The sequence below is a fragment of the Psittacula echo genome, assembly GCF_963264785.1.
Source record: "Psittacula echo genome assembly, chromosome: 8".
NCBI lineage: Eukaryota > Metazoa > Chordata > Aves > Psittaciformes > Psittacidae > Psittacula > Psittacula echo.
The window spans coordinates 13824261-13840785 of NC_137744.1; the positions used below are offsets into that span (position 1 = coordinate 13824261).

Consider the following 16525-nt stretch of genomic DNA (forward strand, 5'->3'; position numbering starts at 1 on the left):
TATGAATTCGTATCTTCTTTCTAGATTACTGAGACTGAGTTAATGTACAAGCAATGAGATTTTTATTGAGTTTCATAAATTCCAAAGGATGGATCCTACACAGCGCAGGGGAACTGAGTGGAGTGCTATTAACCACCAACAGTGCCAAACACCCAGAGTTTCACATACCTTTGGGGGTTGTTCTTCATTTTGACTGATGCTCCAGAATACATCATCCTGTACAGGGCTGAGTGGTGTCGTCACCATATCTGACAGTGAACTGCTGTGGTAAACATCCTTACTAGCCCGGAAATTTTCACACTTGAAACAAATGAAATACACATTGCCTGCGTTTAAAAGGTGTCTTCAAAGATGTCAAATTGGAGTATTAGGATAGCAAATGCCCTGATCACAGTGAGGGTGAGGGGAGGAGATGAGAAAAAAAATCAAACCACTTCCTTACAAAGTCTTCATGACAAGAGAACGAGCAGTGTAAAACCGAAGCTAAAGTACTCAACATTGGTCCTTTGATTTTTTTTTTATTTTTTTTATTTAAAGGAAGAAAAAGGAAAACAAAAAAAAAAAGGAAGGAAAGATCCCTTAAATTCTACACGCTAATGATTGATTACATTGGCATCTCCCAAAGGGGAAGAAAGGCAGAGAGCTAAAAATGTCAAATGAATGTACTGATGCTCCCTAAGATGAGAAATTTTTTGGACACAAGACTGAGATGGAACACACAGGAAAGCTGCGTGAGCTGGGCCCATGTTGAAGGATTCCTACGCTAGAACCAATTGGATGTTACAGAAATTAACAAATATTAGAGAAATGCCTGAAGCTCTACCACTTTGTGCTCTATCTTGCCAGACCTCCCATGCAAGGGAGCTCTCTAGGAGGCACCTCTCAAACGCATGGCAAGACCACCATCCCCACCACTTGCAAGCCTAAGAAAGAGGCTAGCAATTTTTGTTGGAGTCAAAGTTCAAACTCTTGTGTCCCAGTTGAGTTCCTGCAACTCAGATCAGAGGCAGACACAGTTCAGTTTCGCCAAAGAAGGGCTCATATTGATTTATCAGCCCAAGTCTATAAAATTCTCCAGTTCTCCAGTATTAAAAACTAAAACACAGTAACTGAGAACTGTACACACTTTTCAATAATACAATATGATTATGAACTCCCTATGACTCTACAAGACTACTTACTTAATGGGAACAATGTTCAAAATCACCTAAATATTGACAGGTAGTAACTCTAAAGCTAGTCAAAGATGCCAAACATTCATTCAAACATCCCACCACCACCTCCCAGACCAGGACTGCAAAGTCAACTGTCAAAAAACAGTCCTGAGAAGTTCACTTAGTTAAATATTCGGGTGCTTTTTCTACCTTTTGGGGACAATATGCTGTATTGACTTCCCTTACAGAAAACAGCTTTTTCAGCGGTTATAACATCTCATAATCCATGTCTTTTCATTTTGTCAAACCTACTTTTTTTGTCCAATGTGATTATCACTAATAATAGCTTTTAGTTAACCAGAATTATTTCAACAGCGAAGTGTTCCCCTGAAACGATTCATCATGGGTATAGAAATGGGTTTTACAGCAAGTGTATTATTATCAGAATATAGGAAGATTTTTTTCCTTCCCACTTTTTTGACAAGATATTTACATTTCTTGCTAAATTTCAGCTTTTCAGTCCTGCAGACTGCCAGAAAACTATTTGTGCTTAAAAGCACGGATGAGCTTCGTTGAATCATGATATAAGAGTCAGTGTGAATTCCAACTCTGGAGATAGTACCTACATGCCATATTTGGGCAGAGAGAGACCAGTACACTGATTCCATGTGAAGCCAAGAAGTGACATCTGCTTTTGGGATGATTTCTGTAGGACCTACAAGTCTTTGCAATTCCACAGCAAGCCAAAACCATCCCAGATAACCCTCAAAACCATCGTGTTTCATATTGCCCTTAAGTTTTACAGATAAAATAATTGGGGGGGGAGGAGGGGGGAAAGAGAGGAGCTGTGTATTAAAAAAAAGCCCAAACCCTAACAATGATTCTAAACTACTGAGCCTTGAGCCTTTAATTGTTTTTATTAAAAGTAATACTGAGAGAACAGCAGCTTCTCTCATGCACAGAAAGAACTGGCAGACTACTGTCTTCAAATCATAAAGGCACACCTAACAGGGCTAAGGAAAAGGACCCTTTGCTCCCTGAAATTATAACACAAGGTGATACAGTACAAAACACTGATCACTAGAGTTAGTTTAAAAAGATTTAGGAGCAAGAAGTTTTAAAAAGACTGCACTGCTTTCTGGAGGATGTCTAAGTTACAAATTTGAACTGAATCTTTATTTGAACCGAGTCTACATACAGGGGGTATGTAAGTGCAACTGTTGTTACAAAACAGCATCAGAAAAAGGATTTTCTTACACTTATGAGTAGATCTGCTCTGGGATACTGGGTCAATCCATGACACATGGATAGGCACAGCTAGTTCTAATATTGTTAGCTTTCTTGCTCTGTTTCAGCCACATTACTCCAAACAATAGAGATCTAGCTAGCAAATCCTACAGGAAAGCCACAGAGTCAGTAAAAAATGGAGTTCATTTCAGATATGAGACAAATTCCTCCACTAAGTCAGGTGTGATATTCCGCAGGTAGCCCAGAACAGCTCATCCCATACCACCACAAAGAGTCAAATCTATTGCCGTGCTGCAGCAAACACAAGTGGAAATGGTACACTCTGATCTGGTAATATTCCACTTTTCCCTTACCAGACAGATAGGATACAAGACACCGAGAAATCATGCTCCCTGCACCTCAGAGGCTGCATTAAGATTTCCAGTGAAAACATTTTAAGAGAGATTTGGGCAATACGATCACTTAAAATAAGAAGTCATTTTTGTCTGAGCGGAGCAGTGATGACAGATGATCCCTCTCAGAAAAACCTGTCTGGAAGTTCTTCAGCACAGACATCTGTGATGAATTCAGCTTGCATTTTAGCTCTGCAGTTCACTTCTATTTTAAATCAACAAGGCACACACATGTATCAAACTTCACAAGTGTATTGCTGTGAGTCTTTCAATTTCCAGGTGACTAACTGGTTCATCACTCATTCCCTTAACACTTCATACAGTTAATGCAGGCAGCATACCCAAACATGCCGCTATTCACATCAACACCTGCTGCCAACCAGCAAAAGAAAACACAACCCTTCAGAGGATTTATAAACTAGCCATTAAGTTCATCTGGTGTCCATGCTAACACAGCAGGTTACAGGCTGACTTTTGCCTGTCCACACGGTCTCCATCAGCTGAAGCACTGACTTGCGAGTGGGTATCAGGGCAGCTACCAGCAGGGAGTGAAATCACACAGTAACACCTATATATCACTTGCTGCTATTATCCTTAAGTAACACCATCACTTTAAACATCATAAAATTTTTATAGTGTAGTTTCCATCAAGGAATGTAAGAGATTGGTAAATAGTGCTTCATTCTTCACTCCCCTTGGCAGCTGGGAGAGGTACTACCCAAAAACAGAAGCACTGACAGAGTGCCAAGTAATGCAGTGATTTGTCCTAGGTGATGCAGCCAGGCTAGAATGCAGTTCCTTTCATCCCAAGAGCATCATTTTAACAGCACAGGACTATCCTCTCTGCAGCCACTGTGCTCCTACAGAAACCCAAATGCCCTGCAATAAACTATGGACTCTCCCACTACTATTGCAGGGCTGAAATATTTGCCTCAAGAAAGCTGCCAACCTCTACCCAAGGTTAAGATACAAACATCCTTCTTGTTGACCCTTGCAACAGCTCTCCAGTGATTTGATGCTACAAGCCAGGCCATCAACTCTGCCCAGTTACAACACTCATGACTTGAAATGACAAATAGGCCCTGGAAAAAAGGATGCGAAAAGATACACAAATATTTTCCCAGGTAAAAGCTATCAGGTGAAAGGGGGCCTTTTCTCTCCCAGCAGCTGTCTATGGTGATTTTTGCATTATCAACAAAAAGCAATCTGAGCAGGAAAGGCACAGGGGGGCTTTGACTGAAACATGCTAACTGCTACCTATTAATAGGACCTGAAGTGACAGGGCAAGGGGTGATGATTTTAAACTAAAAGAGGGTAGATAAAGACTAAACAGAAGGAAGAGATTTTTTACAATGAGGGTGGTGAAACACTGGAAAAGATTGCTCAAAAAGGTAGTAGACTATCCAGGGGTTGCAACAGCACAGTCATTGAGGCTTTCTGTGAAGCGTTTAAGAGTAATACCACGGAATCCATAATCAGGCATCAAGTATTTAAAGATAACTGTTATCTAATCCTGATCTGCAGTGTCTTAAGTATAATTCCATATAGAACTTTGAAGCACATGGTGGCACTAAGAAACTGAGCTGGTTTGCACAGGCCACAGTCATTTGTGCCAGGAGAGAAGGGAATCAGGTTTTAGATGTGCTGTTCTGCACCCATGCTTTCTCCTGCCCATTTGGGGCAGCAGTACCATACCTGTACTAACATGGCTCTCTGCGGCGCAGGGGTGCAAGGGCTGGAGCTGCTGCCGGAGCCCATCCTGGTGTGTGGTGTGGCTTCGTGCCCCAGCACTCCTGGCCACTGGAGGGAAGGCTGGATGCTGTCACTTAGCTTTCTTCGGTCCTTGGCCTGAGAAGGAGAAAAGTAGCAGCATGTTGTACACTGAGCCTCAGGCTTCACAGCCTGGATGTTCTCCATCAGCAACACAGTGCACATCATCTCTGATGGACCTCCCCCACTGGGGAGAGGTCAGCCCTGTCACAATATGAGCCATTACTGCATTTCCATCTGCAACCCTTCCTTTTCCATCAAGTTTCCAAACTGCAGCAAGGCAAATGGCCCAAGCTGCCATCTGCTGTGTTCTAGACCATCCTCCTGGCTGCAGATTGGGATTTTAGCTGGGAGAAATCATCTGTCTATACTTACTTATCTTTGACAACACACAGCCTGTTTTGCCATGCATTTATTACCCTTTCCACAACATTGACATTACTGCATGTTCCTTTCTACTTTAAATACTTTTAACACTGTCTTTTGGTATGTTACTTACACTATGAAAAAGACTGAACAACAGGATCTAGAAAGAATAAAGGTCCTTTTAGTTCCTGACGGCACGGCTCATTACAAAAATCTTTATCCTATGGTTTTGACTCGACTAATCTTTCCACTTTCAACATGACTCATTCTCTAGTGTAAATCTTTAGCATATCCTCTCATTCAGCAGCCAAGAAACAGCTCTACACTCTACACAGTAAAGATTAATGCCATAAACCCCCCCAGTTATCTGTGTTTGGGTGGGTATTCTGAATGGTATCTCACTGTATCTGGATGTTTGTGCCAGTGACAGGTAGGTAAGCATACTCTTAACACAGCCTAGGAAACTGCTAAGGAGATGGAAAACTATTCCACTCAGCCTCACGGATCTCAATTGGGGAAGGAAAGAAAAAAAGGACATTAAAAAACAAAATAATAATAAAAAAAAACCACAGAAAAAACCCTTATTAAAACAAGCAACCACAGCCAAATACCATGAAACTCCAGCCTCAGTAAACTCGATTGGTATAATACTCTTGAGGCCAGAGTTTCATTACTTGCAACTCCTAATAATGAAAGGCAAATTTTACCTTAAGCAAGAAAGAAAATGTAAAAGCTAGATATGATAATTCACCTACCACCTCTGTGCCCAAAGGGTGATTGCATGCAATATATTATGATCCAGATGCAAACTCACCCAGCTGACAATTTGGGCTCCTAGAACTGATGCCAGCCCCTGTCCAGGCACTGAGCTAGTGAAGTGTCAAGCCCAAGCTAGGAGTCCTTGCCTCTTCCCTCATTAGCTCTGGTACCGGTGGGACTAGATACAGCACAGGGTGAGCTCGCATCTGCACACAGCAGGAGAAAGCCCCTGACTGCTTGCGACAGGGTGAGTGCAATGGCAAAGACAAGAAGCACTCAAGAAACGGTATGCGGCCCCAAACATTGAACTTGAGGCTTTGGAGGGATCTATTTTTGTTTGGTTGGTTGGTTTTTAATGCCTCAGTGCAACAATAATTCTGGAGAGTTTTTGTGTATCAACAATTGGTCCTGCAAACACCACTGAGCCCTAAAAAAATACACAAACAAACTCACTCTTGAGCGGGCTATCTCTATTCCTCTGTAGATGTCTCCCAGCAGAGAATCTAACATCTCCTTGGCTAAGAAACTTGGGAAAGATCAGTATCAACAAGAGCAAAGTCACTGTTAAAACCAGACAAAACTTGAAAGCATTTTTACATTATTGTGAACAATTATTAGTCCTGACATAATTATGAAGTTTCAAACTTCAACCAAAAAATGCAACCCTGTGCCACTAATTATGATTTCAGTGGTAAGGACCTGTGACTTTCAAGAAGTTCTAAGATTAAATAAGTAATATTGTAAAATAATTTGTCCTTAAAACTAGATTGTATTGTGGTAGTCGTAATGACAAAAGCCTCATGTTGTGAACCTAAAAGGCAGGCAGCACTTTATCTGCAACTAGCGATGTTTAATTTCATCACCAAATTAAAATTTAACAGTGATTGCACACTGAATTCCACAACATCTTTCATTCTGCTACAAAGGGGTCACTTACAAAACACATGCCAAAACCAGAATTCTGCAATTCTTTTGACTTTTAACTACAATGAAGTAGAAAAGAAAGTTAAATTAACTACGTTACATTTTCTCCCCACCCACTGAGAAGCATAGCAAAGGCAAAGCATTTCTATTGACTTTGATGTTGTGCATTTAGCCAAAGCAGCTTTCTTCTCTGTCCACACCCAATTTAGTCCTCAGATGGAGTAAGACCCAGTCCTCTGCCATCAAACAAATACTGATTTCAAGAGGAGTTCATTCAAATTTCAGTAACAAAATGTCCATCACAGCCTGACATTGGGCCACAGAGATCTGTGCTCCGGAGGCATAACACCATTCTGTGCCCGGGTCAGTTCTGTGAACCTTAAATCTTTTGCCTTTACCTACATCAGGTAAAGACATTCATTAAACCTTAATTCATTCCTCTTTGGAAGACAAGGGAATTACACCTGGTTGACCAGAAGATTCACCAATCAAACCCTTCTCTGAACTCTAGCAAAAGTTAAGTGCAACCTTTCCTTTCCCTTACCCTCTACATTAATGGATACCAGAAGCTTTATGCTAGCTTCTAGTATATAGTACAACAGAGGTCAAGTTCCAGATTTGGGTTTAAAGATCAATCTGTTCTCTGCTTCAGCATTACCAAAGCATCATAAACTGCAAAGCATCTAAATGCTATATTGACCAAGCTGCTACCTCTTTGCTTGTGCTGCTTGATGGAGGATGCACTGCTGAATTTGAGTTCTTGGAAGGCTCCTTCTTCTGCTTGTGGTCATGCTGGAGAGACAGCAGCTGTGTCTGATCTTTGGGGAGAGTTCGATGCACCTTCCTGTTGTGCTGCAGATCTTCAACCTTCTGAAAGCAAAGAGCGGTGAACCTCAATGAGAGCAATGCCTTGGAGGACAACCAAGTTGACTGCTGGAAATACTGGCTTTTCAAAGAACAAAGCAAACACAATTCCAGCAGAGCTGACAGAAGAGCTACAACCCTGAGCAATAGGAAGCATAAAGTGACCACAATTTCTCTGTATTTGGCTTCAGAGATGGCACATCAGAAAAAACCCATATTTTTTTCTTTTTACTTTTCCTAAACCCAGAGGACTTGAATCAAAACTCCATACTTCTGTTTGATTACAGATCACTTTGCTGCTGAAACAGCAGAATAATATTGTGGCCAAGGTGCCAGACCAATGACTTCAGCATTAAAATTAACCTCTGCTCCATTTTTATTTGTGAAAAATAAACAGTCCTGGTTACAACCGGAACAGAAACTGGAGATCCAAGCTTAGGCTGAGCTGATGCTGGAGGCCTTCAGGGTAGAGATATTTTAAATCAGACTGAAAGGAACATAGACCATTTCAGCACAGCAAAACTGCAGGGACAGAAGTGGGAGAGGCAATGTCATTGCTGTAGATAAGGATGACTCAGTAACCAGTTAACCTGAAAGAAGGTTGAATTTGAGAACAAAAGGCAGTAAATGCACTAAAAAAGGCCCTCTCTGGTCTGTGACTCAGAGGATGGGAACACCCTCAGGGAACCAAAAAGCACATTGGGTACAGGAAGAGGAAGCTGTGAATCTCTGTTGCTAAACACTTTTCATACCTGCTTCTTTTCTAATTTCCTCTGTCCATCTAATATGTCTTCTTCACACCTCTCTTCTTTCCTCTGAATGGCCTTAGCCTCTGGCCACCTCTGCTCACACTCCTGCTGCCTTCGTAGCTCCTGCTCTCGCCTCTGATGCTGGAAGAGAGCCAGGGAACAACACTGCTTATTTTACTTTACTTTCATACTCACCAATTAGTCATGCCAGTGTTCATCAATCACAAGGCTAATTTCCTTCTATGCAGTCATTGATATGGGAGACCTGATACACTGTGCAGCAGAAGCAGTCAGCCACAAGCTCCACGACATTGACTGCCAAACCTGAAGTGAAACCTTTTCCCATTTTGGCCTTCCAGGGCAGATACACCATTCATTTAGGCAGGCATGCAAGATCTCTGTGATCGCTGGCATCTTATCTAATGACCAATGTCTTCCCATCATTTTGAGAAAGAAGGGCTTTTCCAGAGTCCCCCTGTTTTGCTGCAGCAGCACTATGCTCCATAAATGCCAGCTCAAGTGTTTGCATAATGCTTGAATTTTGTCAGATACTCATGAGAAAGGACAGGTTGGTGATTTAGTAATGCCTCCAACACCAGAGTGTGTCAGACAGCTTAAAAGGCAGCAACTGTCTTGCAACATCTTAAACAGAAGTGAGGCCAAGACTCTGGATCAGACAGACTTCAAACTGGGCAATATATATGAGAAAGAAACTGGAATCTCTCATCCCATCTGCCTGGGCTTCCACCACCAAACTCAAGCAAAGTGCCTTTCCCCTTGTGCTCCCAAAGCTCAGGGCAGATTGGCAGCAGGAAAAGGACAGAGACCATTCAAAATCATTGCATTCAAAATGACACAGTTCTTCCAAGGCAGAAGACTATAACCCAGGTTGTGCTGACAGTTTAACACAGCCTTCTTGCCTTTCAAAGCTACTCTCTACAGACACATTTGTTGTGATGAGACACGGAACAACCATACAAGCCAGTCCCTACATCCTCCAGCCTCCTCCTCTGCTCTTTCTGCTGCTCAATCCGTTTCTGCCGCTCTGTCAGGAGCTGCTTCTTGTATTTCTCCTGGTCCTTCAGCTGCTGCTGCTGGCGATGAGGGTCAGAGCGGTTTTTGTTCTCCTGCTGCAGCCTCAGAAATTCACGGCGGAGAGTTGACTCCCCTGGGAGGTTAACTATGGAGCTGAAACAAAGGGGAGGTTTCTACGTGACTAAACAGAACATTAAGGAGAGAACACAAGGTGCATTGGGAATTGCTTGATGTCCTGTGTTAGCAAATTAAGATGTTCAAATATATCTCCAGTATGTTGACTATGCATCTGCATTTATTGTGCTAAAGAACAGCCTGAAGCTGACTATTGGGTCCTTCATTTGACAGTTTCCTCCCTGTTGCAGGGGAACTGAGAAGGAGCATATTACAGACATCTTATACTCAGCAGTTATATTTGATAGGTACAAACCAATTCAAGCTAACAGAGGTTAGCTTGTTAGCTCATGCTAACAAGAGATAAGGGATGCAGAATAAGTTAAGAAAGCCATTCTGGCTGAGGAGGGCTGCCTTTAATGAGAACAGCTTGGGCAGTCAAATTTTCTATTCCAGTAATAAAATTAACCTTGGTTCTCCTTCATCTTCATTCAGCTCGTCATCTTCCTCCTCACTTCCACTGTAATCATAGTCCGTTTCTTCTAAAAAAAGAGCAGAATAAACAAACCCCAGTGGAGGATACTATTAAGTAAGATATGATCTTGGTTTCTGAGCACTCAACCTGAACTATATGCAGCTCAGAAGGAATTCAAGAGGAAAACAAAGGTTGCACTGGGAGGCTGAGGGGAGAAAATGTATTCACATACATAATTCAAAATCTAGTTCAGATCATGTTTTAGGGCAGCTCCTTTACACACTCCCACCTTTTCCCTTGACTGACTGGTTTAGTTTTGCAAAACTAACCTATTTCAGTCATCTGAAATAAATTAGGCTAAACCCACAGAGAAATCCAACTCCCACAACGACACCAGCAGAAGGGTTCTTTTGAAAGAAATTTAGATAGGACATGAAAGACTTGAATTGCCCTGCTGTGCTATTGTATACCTGTTGTATGGCTAAGCTGAGGCCTTCAGTAAATCCAGGTTTCCTTTTGTATTAAAGTGAATGATTAAAAAAATAGAAACAGGAATCATAAATTAATGCCAGTTTTAGCACAGCAGTTCAGAAGTCACTTTCTAACCGTACAGTGATTTCCCAGTTTGCCCTCCCAGTCACTGATCTTCACAGCCTTGCCATTATAAAATATACAGAAGAGGAAGAGTGGAAAGAGGGCAGGGCAGTTTGGTTGTCAACAGGCTATGGTGCTCTCTCCACCTTGCACGGCCCTTAATCTGCTGTGCACATATCTTTACACAAGTATTATCCCCACTCTAGCACTGTTTCTTCAGGTTTTAATCTGAAGAGCAAGGCCAGCATTGGGAACAAACTCAGATTCTCTTTTTCTCCAGCCACCCTGTGATGCAGATCATTTATTATGCTCATTTGTGTTTTTCTGGAGCTTGGAGACCTTCTTGAGGTTTCTTTTGCACACTCCATTGCAAAAACACTTAAAGAGCACTTCTGTCCCCAAAGAACTCACAAGTTAAAAGTATATGGAGATGCAACAGGTGAATTAAATGGATCAGGGACAGACAGATGAATTAACAGACTAAGAAACGCTTACTGAGTACTACTTAGATACTCAAGAAAGTAAGGACTTCATTCAGACTCCTCAATCACATTAGCATTAGAGTTGCTCTCAGTGAAATCAGAGTCAGTCAGACTCCAAAGATTTCAGCACTTAAACACCACTAAGGACCTGGACTTTGTCAGAGATCTTCAAAATGGCCCCACCACTGTCAAGGACAACTTAGTCACAGTTTTCCTGGTTCTAGTATTTCAGTTGTATTTGCCTTGTACTCTGCTGCCAAAATTGGAAGAGGATCTACTCTCTGCAGTGCCTTTTGTTTTTGCCATTACCCTTTTCTCCTTTTTTCTTCCTGGTCCTGTCCAGGTGGTCTTTCAGCATGATGCGCACTTGCCGTTCATTCTGCATGTCTCGGATGAAAGAATGCTTTAGCAAGGTCTCAGTGGATGGACGATGCAAATAATTCTTTACAAGGCAGCTTTCAACAAAGTTTAGGAATTTCTTTGACCTGAAAAGGAAAACAATATCCTTTTCAACTAGGGTGCCAAGCACTACCCTGAGTGATGGAAAGCATTAACTTTGCAAGGTTTCCTTTTACACTGGAACTGTGAGAGCCAATTTGCCACCACTTTGTCTCCTGAGACCACCACAGTGCTGAGGGTTAGTGATAGGGAACTCCATCCTGACCACCTGCTCAGTGGAGTTACCCTGAAATTACGTTTGGATCAACAAAAGCACAACCTGGCCAGCACAACTATTTCAAAAACACCCTTACCCTTTTGATATGGTAAAAATTTTCTTTATATACTTCATTTAAAAGACAAATTAATATTCTTTAGGCTACAGTGACTGTCATTAGCCCCACAGTGTCCATGCAGCCTTCTAACAAAGCTCTGACCCCAAGCAGCCCACCTAACTCTTGCCTACAGGGCAGTTCCAGCCACCCACACCAAACTTTAGCAACTGCAGTGACTTCTGCAGTTTAGGCCGAGCTCAAAAGAAAGGTGTTGCTTCCCAAAGGTAAACTACATCTGCACCAGTGGCCTGATCCAGCACTAGAAACACCCTAGGAAAGACCTCACACATCACTGCGGGATTTAACAAGATCATTGTTTCTGGACGAGAGAGCTCAAAATCCTCCTAAGCCCAATGCAGCAAACGCAGTTTTCACACATCTCTTTACCATTTTCTGGATTTCAACTTTGGGGGCGGGTTCCGTGGGATGAGGAAGAGCGCTCTCATGGGGTGCATGTCACACAGGGCTGCAAAGGAAACCACAAGCTCTTGAAGGGTACATGTCCCCACCGTGTCCCTCCCACAGCCTGACCACGCTGATGCAGCCTGGTTCTCTGTTCAAGAGAGGAAGAGTCCTCCACAAGCAATACTACTTCCACCAGCACAGCATCTGCTGCAGAACCTGAGTGTTAAGTCAATAAAATTCACACTACAGCCAAGAAATACAGTTTCTGAGTATGCAGAAATCTTTCACAACAGTATGCTGTTACTGCCAGTTAAAAGAGATTTGAAAGAAAGGCTGCATGGCCTTGTTCCTCAAGTACAATTTTCTTCACAGTTTTTATATATAAGGCTTCAGAAGGACATAAAAAAAATCCTTACCTTTCCAATACACAAAAATGTATTTTCAAATAAATAGAAGTTGGGATTGAAACACTTTTCTATTTTATTATGTCTGGCTTATGGTTCAGACAAATAACAAGCTAAATTTTAACCAAACTCTTAGCTACATTGTTCATAGCATAAGAGAAAATGCAGATGAAAAAAACCTGATGTGAATTGGAGAGCTCAAGATGCATCACTGGCACAGAGCGTAACGACAAAGTACAGATTCCATCTATTCTGTGTTTCAGGAGTGTGAGCACCATTATTAGACAATTTGAAACAGATTCTGCTCATGCATTCAGATGCTGGTTTCTCTCAACCCAATGTACTTCTTTTTAGCATTACGGTTGTGGAAAGAAGTTAGAAAGAACTCTGCAGAAAGTAAATACCGTCACATCTCATCTATCCCAGGAGTTTTGTATGAAATTATGAGTGTGTGCCATCTGTCACAGAGAAATCCCAAGGGTCAGAGATCTCCCTTCATGACACAGAGCTACTGAATGACAACTAACAGGACGATATGGAGGCTAATTTCTTACAATATACAGGTGCCTGGCAGTGATTCTCATAACAGGAATGGACTTACAGCACTGCAGAACTAGTAAAAGTGAGAAGACTGTGGCTGGTAAAGCCTTCACTGCCTTCTATTAACTTCTCTGCCTGCACCCATCTGCTGTCATTTCTCACATCTTGGTTCTGGTTTTGACTGTTTTCTTTGTATTTTCAATAGCATGTGGTACAGTGGGGATGGGGGGCAGAAGAAGTCTGGTTTCCATCCATAGGTCCCAAACACTGTTGTACTATAGAAAACAAAATACAATACCACAGAATATAATCCACAGAAATTCCCTGCCAAAACTAGTGAAAACCTCAAATACCGTGGCAAGAAGAATTGGCGTGCAAAGCCACAAAGGGTCTCCAAGAAAACTCCCACGGACCATGTCTTGGGACCAAGCTTCAGCTAGGCTGAAGCACAGCATCTGAAAGTACTCCTGAACTCCAGCTGGCTCCTGAGCACTGCTGAAAAACAAGTCTGGCAGGAGAACAGCCAAATGTGTTTTAGCCTATGTGCTCTCAAGCTCAGGCCAGAATATAATTAATTTCACCTCCTGTGCTCTCAGCAGTGACCGTATCCCCCATCATATCACATCTCATCTGCTTTGTGTGTACTGGGGCAAAGCAACTGGTCCTCTGTGGAAACAAAACTGCACAAGGTCTTTACATGCACCCTGCAGCCACCCATCTCTGCCCAACGCCTGCCAAGTGGCTAACTGGAGGAACGAGGGTGGCAGCTGGCAGGCGAGGGCAGGTCTATGTCAATCTTCTGTCAGGTTGAAAATGTGGTTGTGGACCATAGCCATTATGTAAGCAAATACAGTATTCATCTCCAAACTGGGGAGAATCAAGACAGTCTCAGCATAAAAATATAACCTAAAGCCTGGCTTCTACCACTGCCATATTTTTAAGTGTCCTAACCCAAAGCTACTCTTGTCAATTTTTTCTGCTAATGTGTCAATCACTTCTGCTTAGCTGTACCTACAGGCAGTGCTCAACAAAGTGGTGCTAGCAATAAAAAGATTTTTGTTTCCCTAGGAAATGAAGGCAAGGAATTAACATAGACATAAAGGGACTAAAAGAAAACCAAGAGAGTCCAAATGAAAAAAAGTAACAGATAATTTTTAAAGGTACAGCCAAAACCAGAATTTTCTACATCTGTGCATTAGCCAAGGACGAGTTATTTTATCACAGAACACATTCACAAAACACAGACATCCCCACCTTTATACTAAATCACTTACGAGGAGCTCCTTCGGCCATTTCAATAGCAGTGATTCCCAGAGACCACAGGTCACTCTGTAGGAAAAGAAACATCGCACATTGCAACTTGCAGCATTCAAGCTCTTATTTTTTTTATTTTCTTTAGAGTTTTTGATTTGGTTTGGGTTTTGTGTGTTTTTACAGTTTCCCCAGATTTCTCCTGGATCAGGTCATTTCAGTTGGAGTGACATACGTTCTACACCCTCCCATTCCCTACTGAGCTTTTAGGAAACATGCTAATAGCCAGAAGCTTCCCATTTCCCATGCAACTCTGAACAGGTGATTCACCATTTAAGCAGCCAGACCTTCTACATTCAAAAAACAAGAGCCAGAGCATAACAGGCACCGTTTAAATATAAGTCTTAAGTCTTTTTAACTGTTTTCATCATGCAGTGAGACTCAGCAGTGCCTTACCACCCTGCTCCTGGCCAAAACCAAATTCTTGGTCTTAATGCTTCAGAGCAGTCACTGTGGAGTTTCTACACTGATGGAACAGAAATTATAGTCAGGCCTTGGGGTCTGACTTTTTCTGTCTATCGAGTCTCTAATTACATGTTTTGGGCACATGAAAGGAGAGCACATCTTGCAGCCATGTTGCATGTGTATGTTCAGCTCAGTTACTTAGAGTGGAGTTCCCTTTACCAGCTTGCCTGGATGCTAAGGGCCAGGTTTTGACCATGGAAGGTAAACCCCACCAGTGACTACAAAAGCTTCACAAGTTTCCACTTGATTAATCATGTGCATTATTCTACTATTTTTTGTGTCTAAATGTAGTCAAATGAAAGGCATGTGACCAAACCAACTTGCAGGGCTTCTCTAAAACTCTCTTTTGTGAAGCAGCACAAGACAAAACTTCAACGATCAGAAGCATATATACCATTACACAAATAGCAGTTCATACCCAGCCTGGCACTCTAAATTTTACTTTTATCAACAGAGTCTTCTCAGTCCAGCTGCTCTGAACTGTTTTATGCAAGCTGAAAACCAGTTCACATCATGGTTTGTGGAGGGATTCAACAACAAAACTGGTAGGAATTCAATAGCTTCATGATCTTGACTCATTATTAAGTAGATGAATGAAAACCAGAAAAGTCATTGCAGGCTATTACCACAGGTTTTGGAGACAACGGGAGAAATAATCAGGCTACAAAGAATTTTGGTTTGGAGTTTCAAAGCATGGGAGGTAGAAAGGTGAAAGGGAAGTTGACAGCAACGCTCATAAAAGTCAGTGTGTAAATATGTATTTATGCATATATATTTTTACTCATAATCTTTTTGGGGGTTTTTTGACCAGCTAGAAGTTACAGAGTGGCTTCCTGCTACTTTGCTCATCATATCAGCTATAAATCTCTGTAGGAAAGACCGGTCCCGTGGCACCTTCTGAGTCATAGTACTGCCTGCATAAGTGCTGCCAAAACCCTCCACTGATCAGTTTTAAACTACCATCTGCAGAATCTATTCAGAACCAAACATAAATGCATGTGGATGAACTCTGATTATTACTGAAAGCAAAGAATCCTCAAGAATTAGGGTTGCACGTTCCTAATGTTTATATCTTCTGAAAAGTGTATGTTCTGAAAAGGAAATCAACCGGGGACAGGGAATGAAGACAAGAGATTAATTTACTGAAGATTTACATGGTATGAAAAATAAAATCCAAGAACATTCTTTAGTCATGACTGACATTCGCACAACATGACCTGACTCTGCCAGTGCAGCACAGAAGGTCTTAGCAAGGGAGAATCACCTCTGAATCACTAGAAAACGGAAGCAATAATGGGTTATTCTAATAAATATTTCTGAAGCCACAATTAGAATGAGAGGTGCAAAGCGACAACCATGACAGTACTTGAACCAAGAGAATGACTGGAGTGTCCCGCAGAAGATGGCTGCTCAGAAGGTCATCACTGGAAAACATCCTGCATAAGTGTAGACAGACAAATGACAACACTGCTGGAAACATGCCAGAGGACAAAGAATAAGTCTCTCTGAAACAGCATCAGCATGTTTTAAGATACAGGAAGAGAACCAGGAAAAGGTGCTTGATAGCTGGGCCCCAGTAAAAGGACATCATGGACATACTGGAGTGGGTGCAGCGAAGGGCCGCAGAGATGTTTAAGGCATTGGAGTTGGAAGGCTCTGGGCTGAGAGAGATGTAGCTGTTCAGTCTGGAGAAGGGAAGGC

The 16525-nt window shown here is 42.0% G+C and overlaps 1 protein-coding gene across 1 annotated transcript in view; it reads right to left on the reverse strand.

Moving 5' to 3' along the window:
• The window catches only part of NRK (Nik related kinase), a 142786-nt gene that overhangs the window by 33904 nt on the left and 92357 nt on the right, over positions 1 to 16525 (reverse strand). The window contains exons 8-16 of the mRNA XM_080624538.1: positions 14323 to 14377; positions 12087 to 12165; positions 11236 to 11411; positions 9845 to 9917; positions 9219 to 9414; positions 8230 to 8367; positions 7325 to 7483; positions 4490 to 4642; positions 169 to 300 (exon numbers count right to left, since the gene is read on the reverse strand). Coding sequence (XP_080480664.1) covers positions 169 to 300; positions 4490 to 4642; positions 7325 to 7483; positions 8230 to 8367; positions 9219 to 9414; positions 9845 to 9917; positions 11236 to 11411; positions 12087 to 12165; positions 14323 to 14377 — 1161 coding nt within the window. The remainder of the gene's footprint in view (positions 1 to 168; positions 301 to 4489; positions 4643 to 7324; positions 7484 to 8229; positions 8368 to 9218; positions 9415 to 9844; positions 9918 to 11235; positions 11412 to 12086; positions 12166 to 14322; positions 14378 to 16525) is intronic.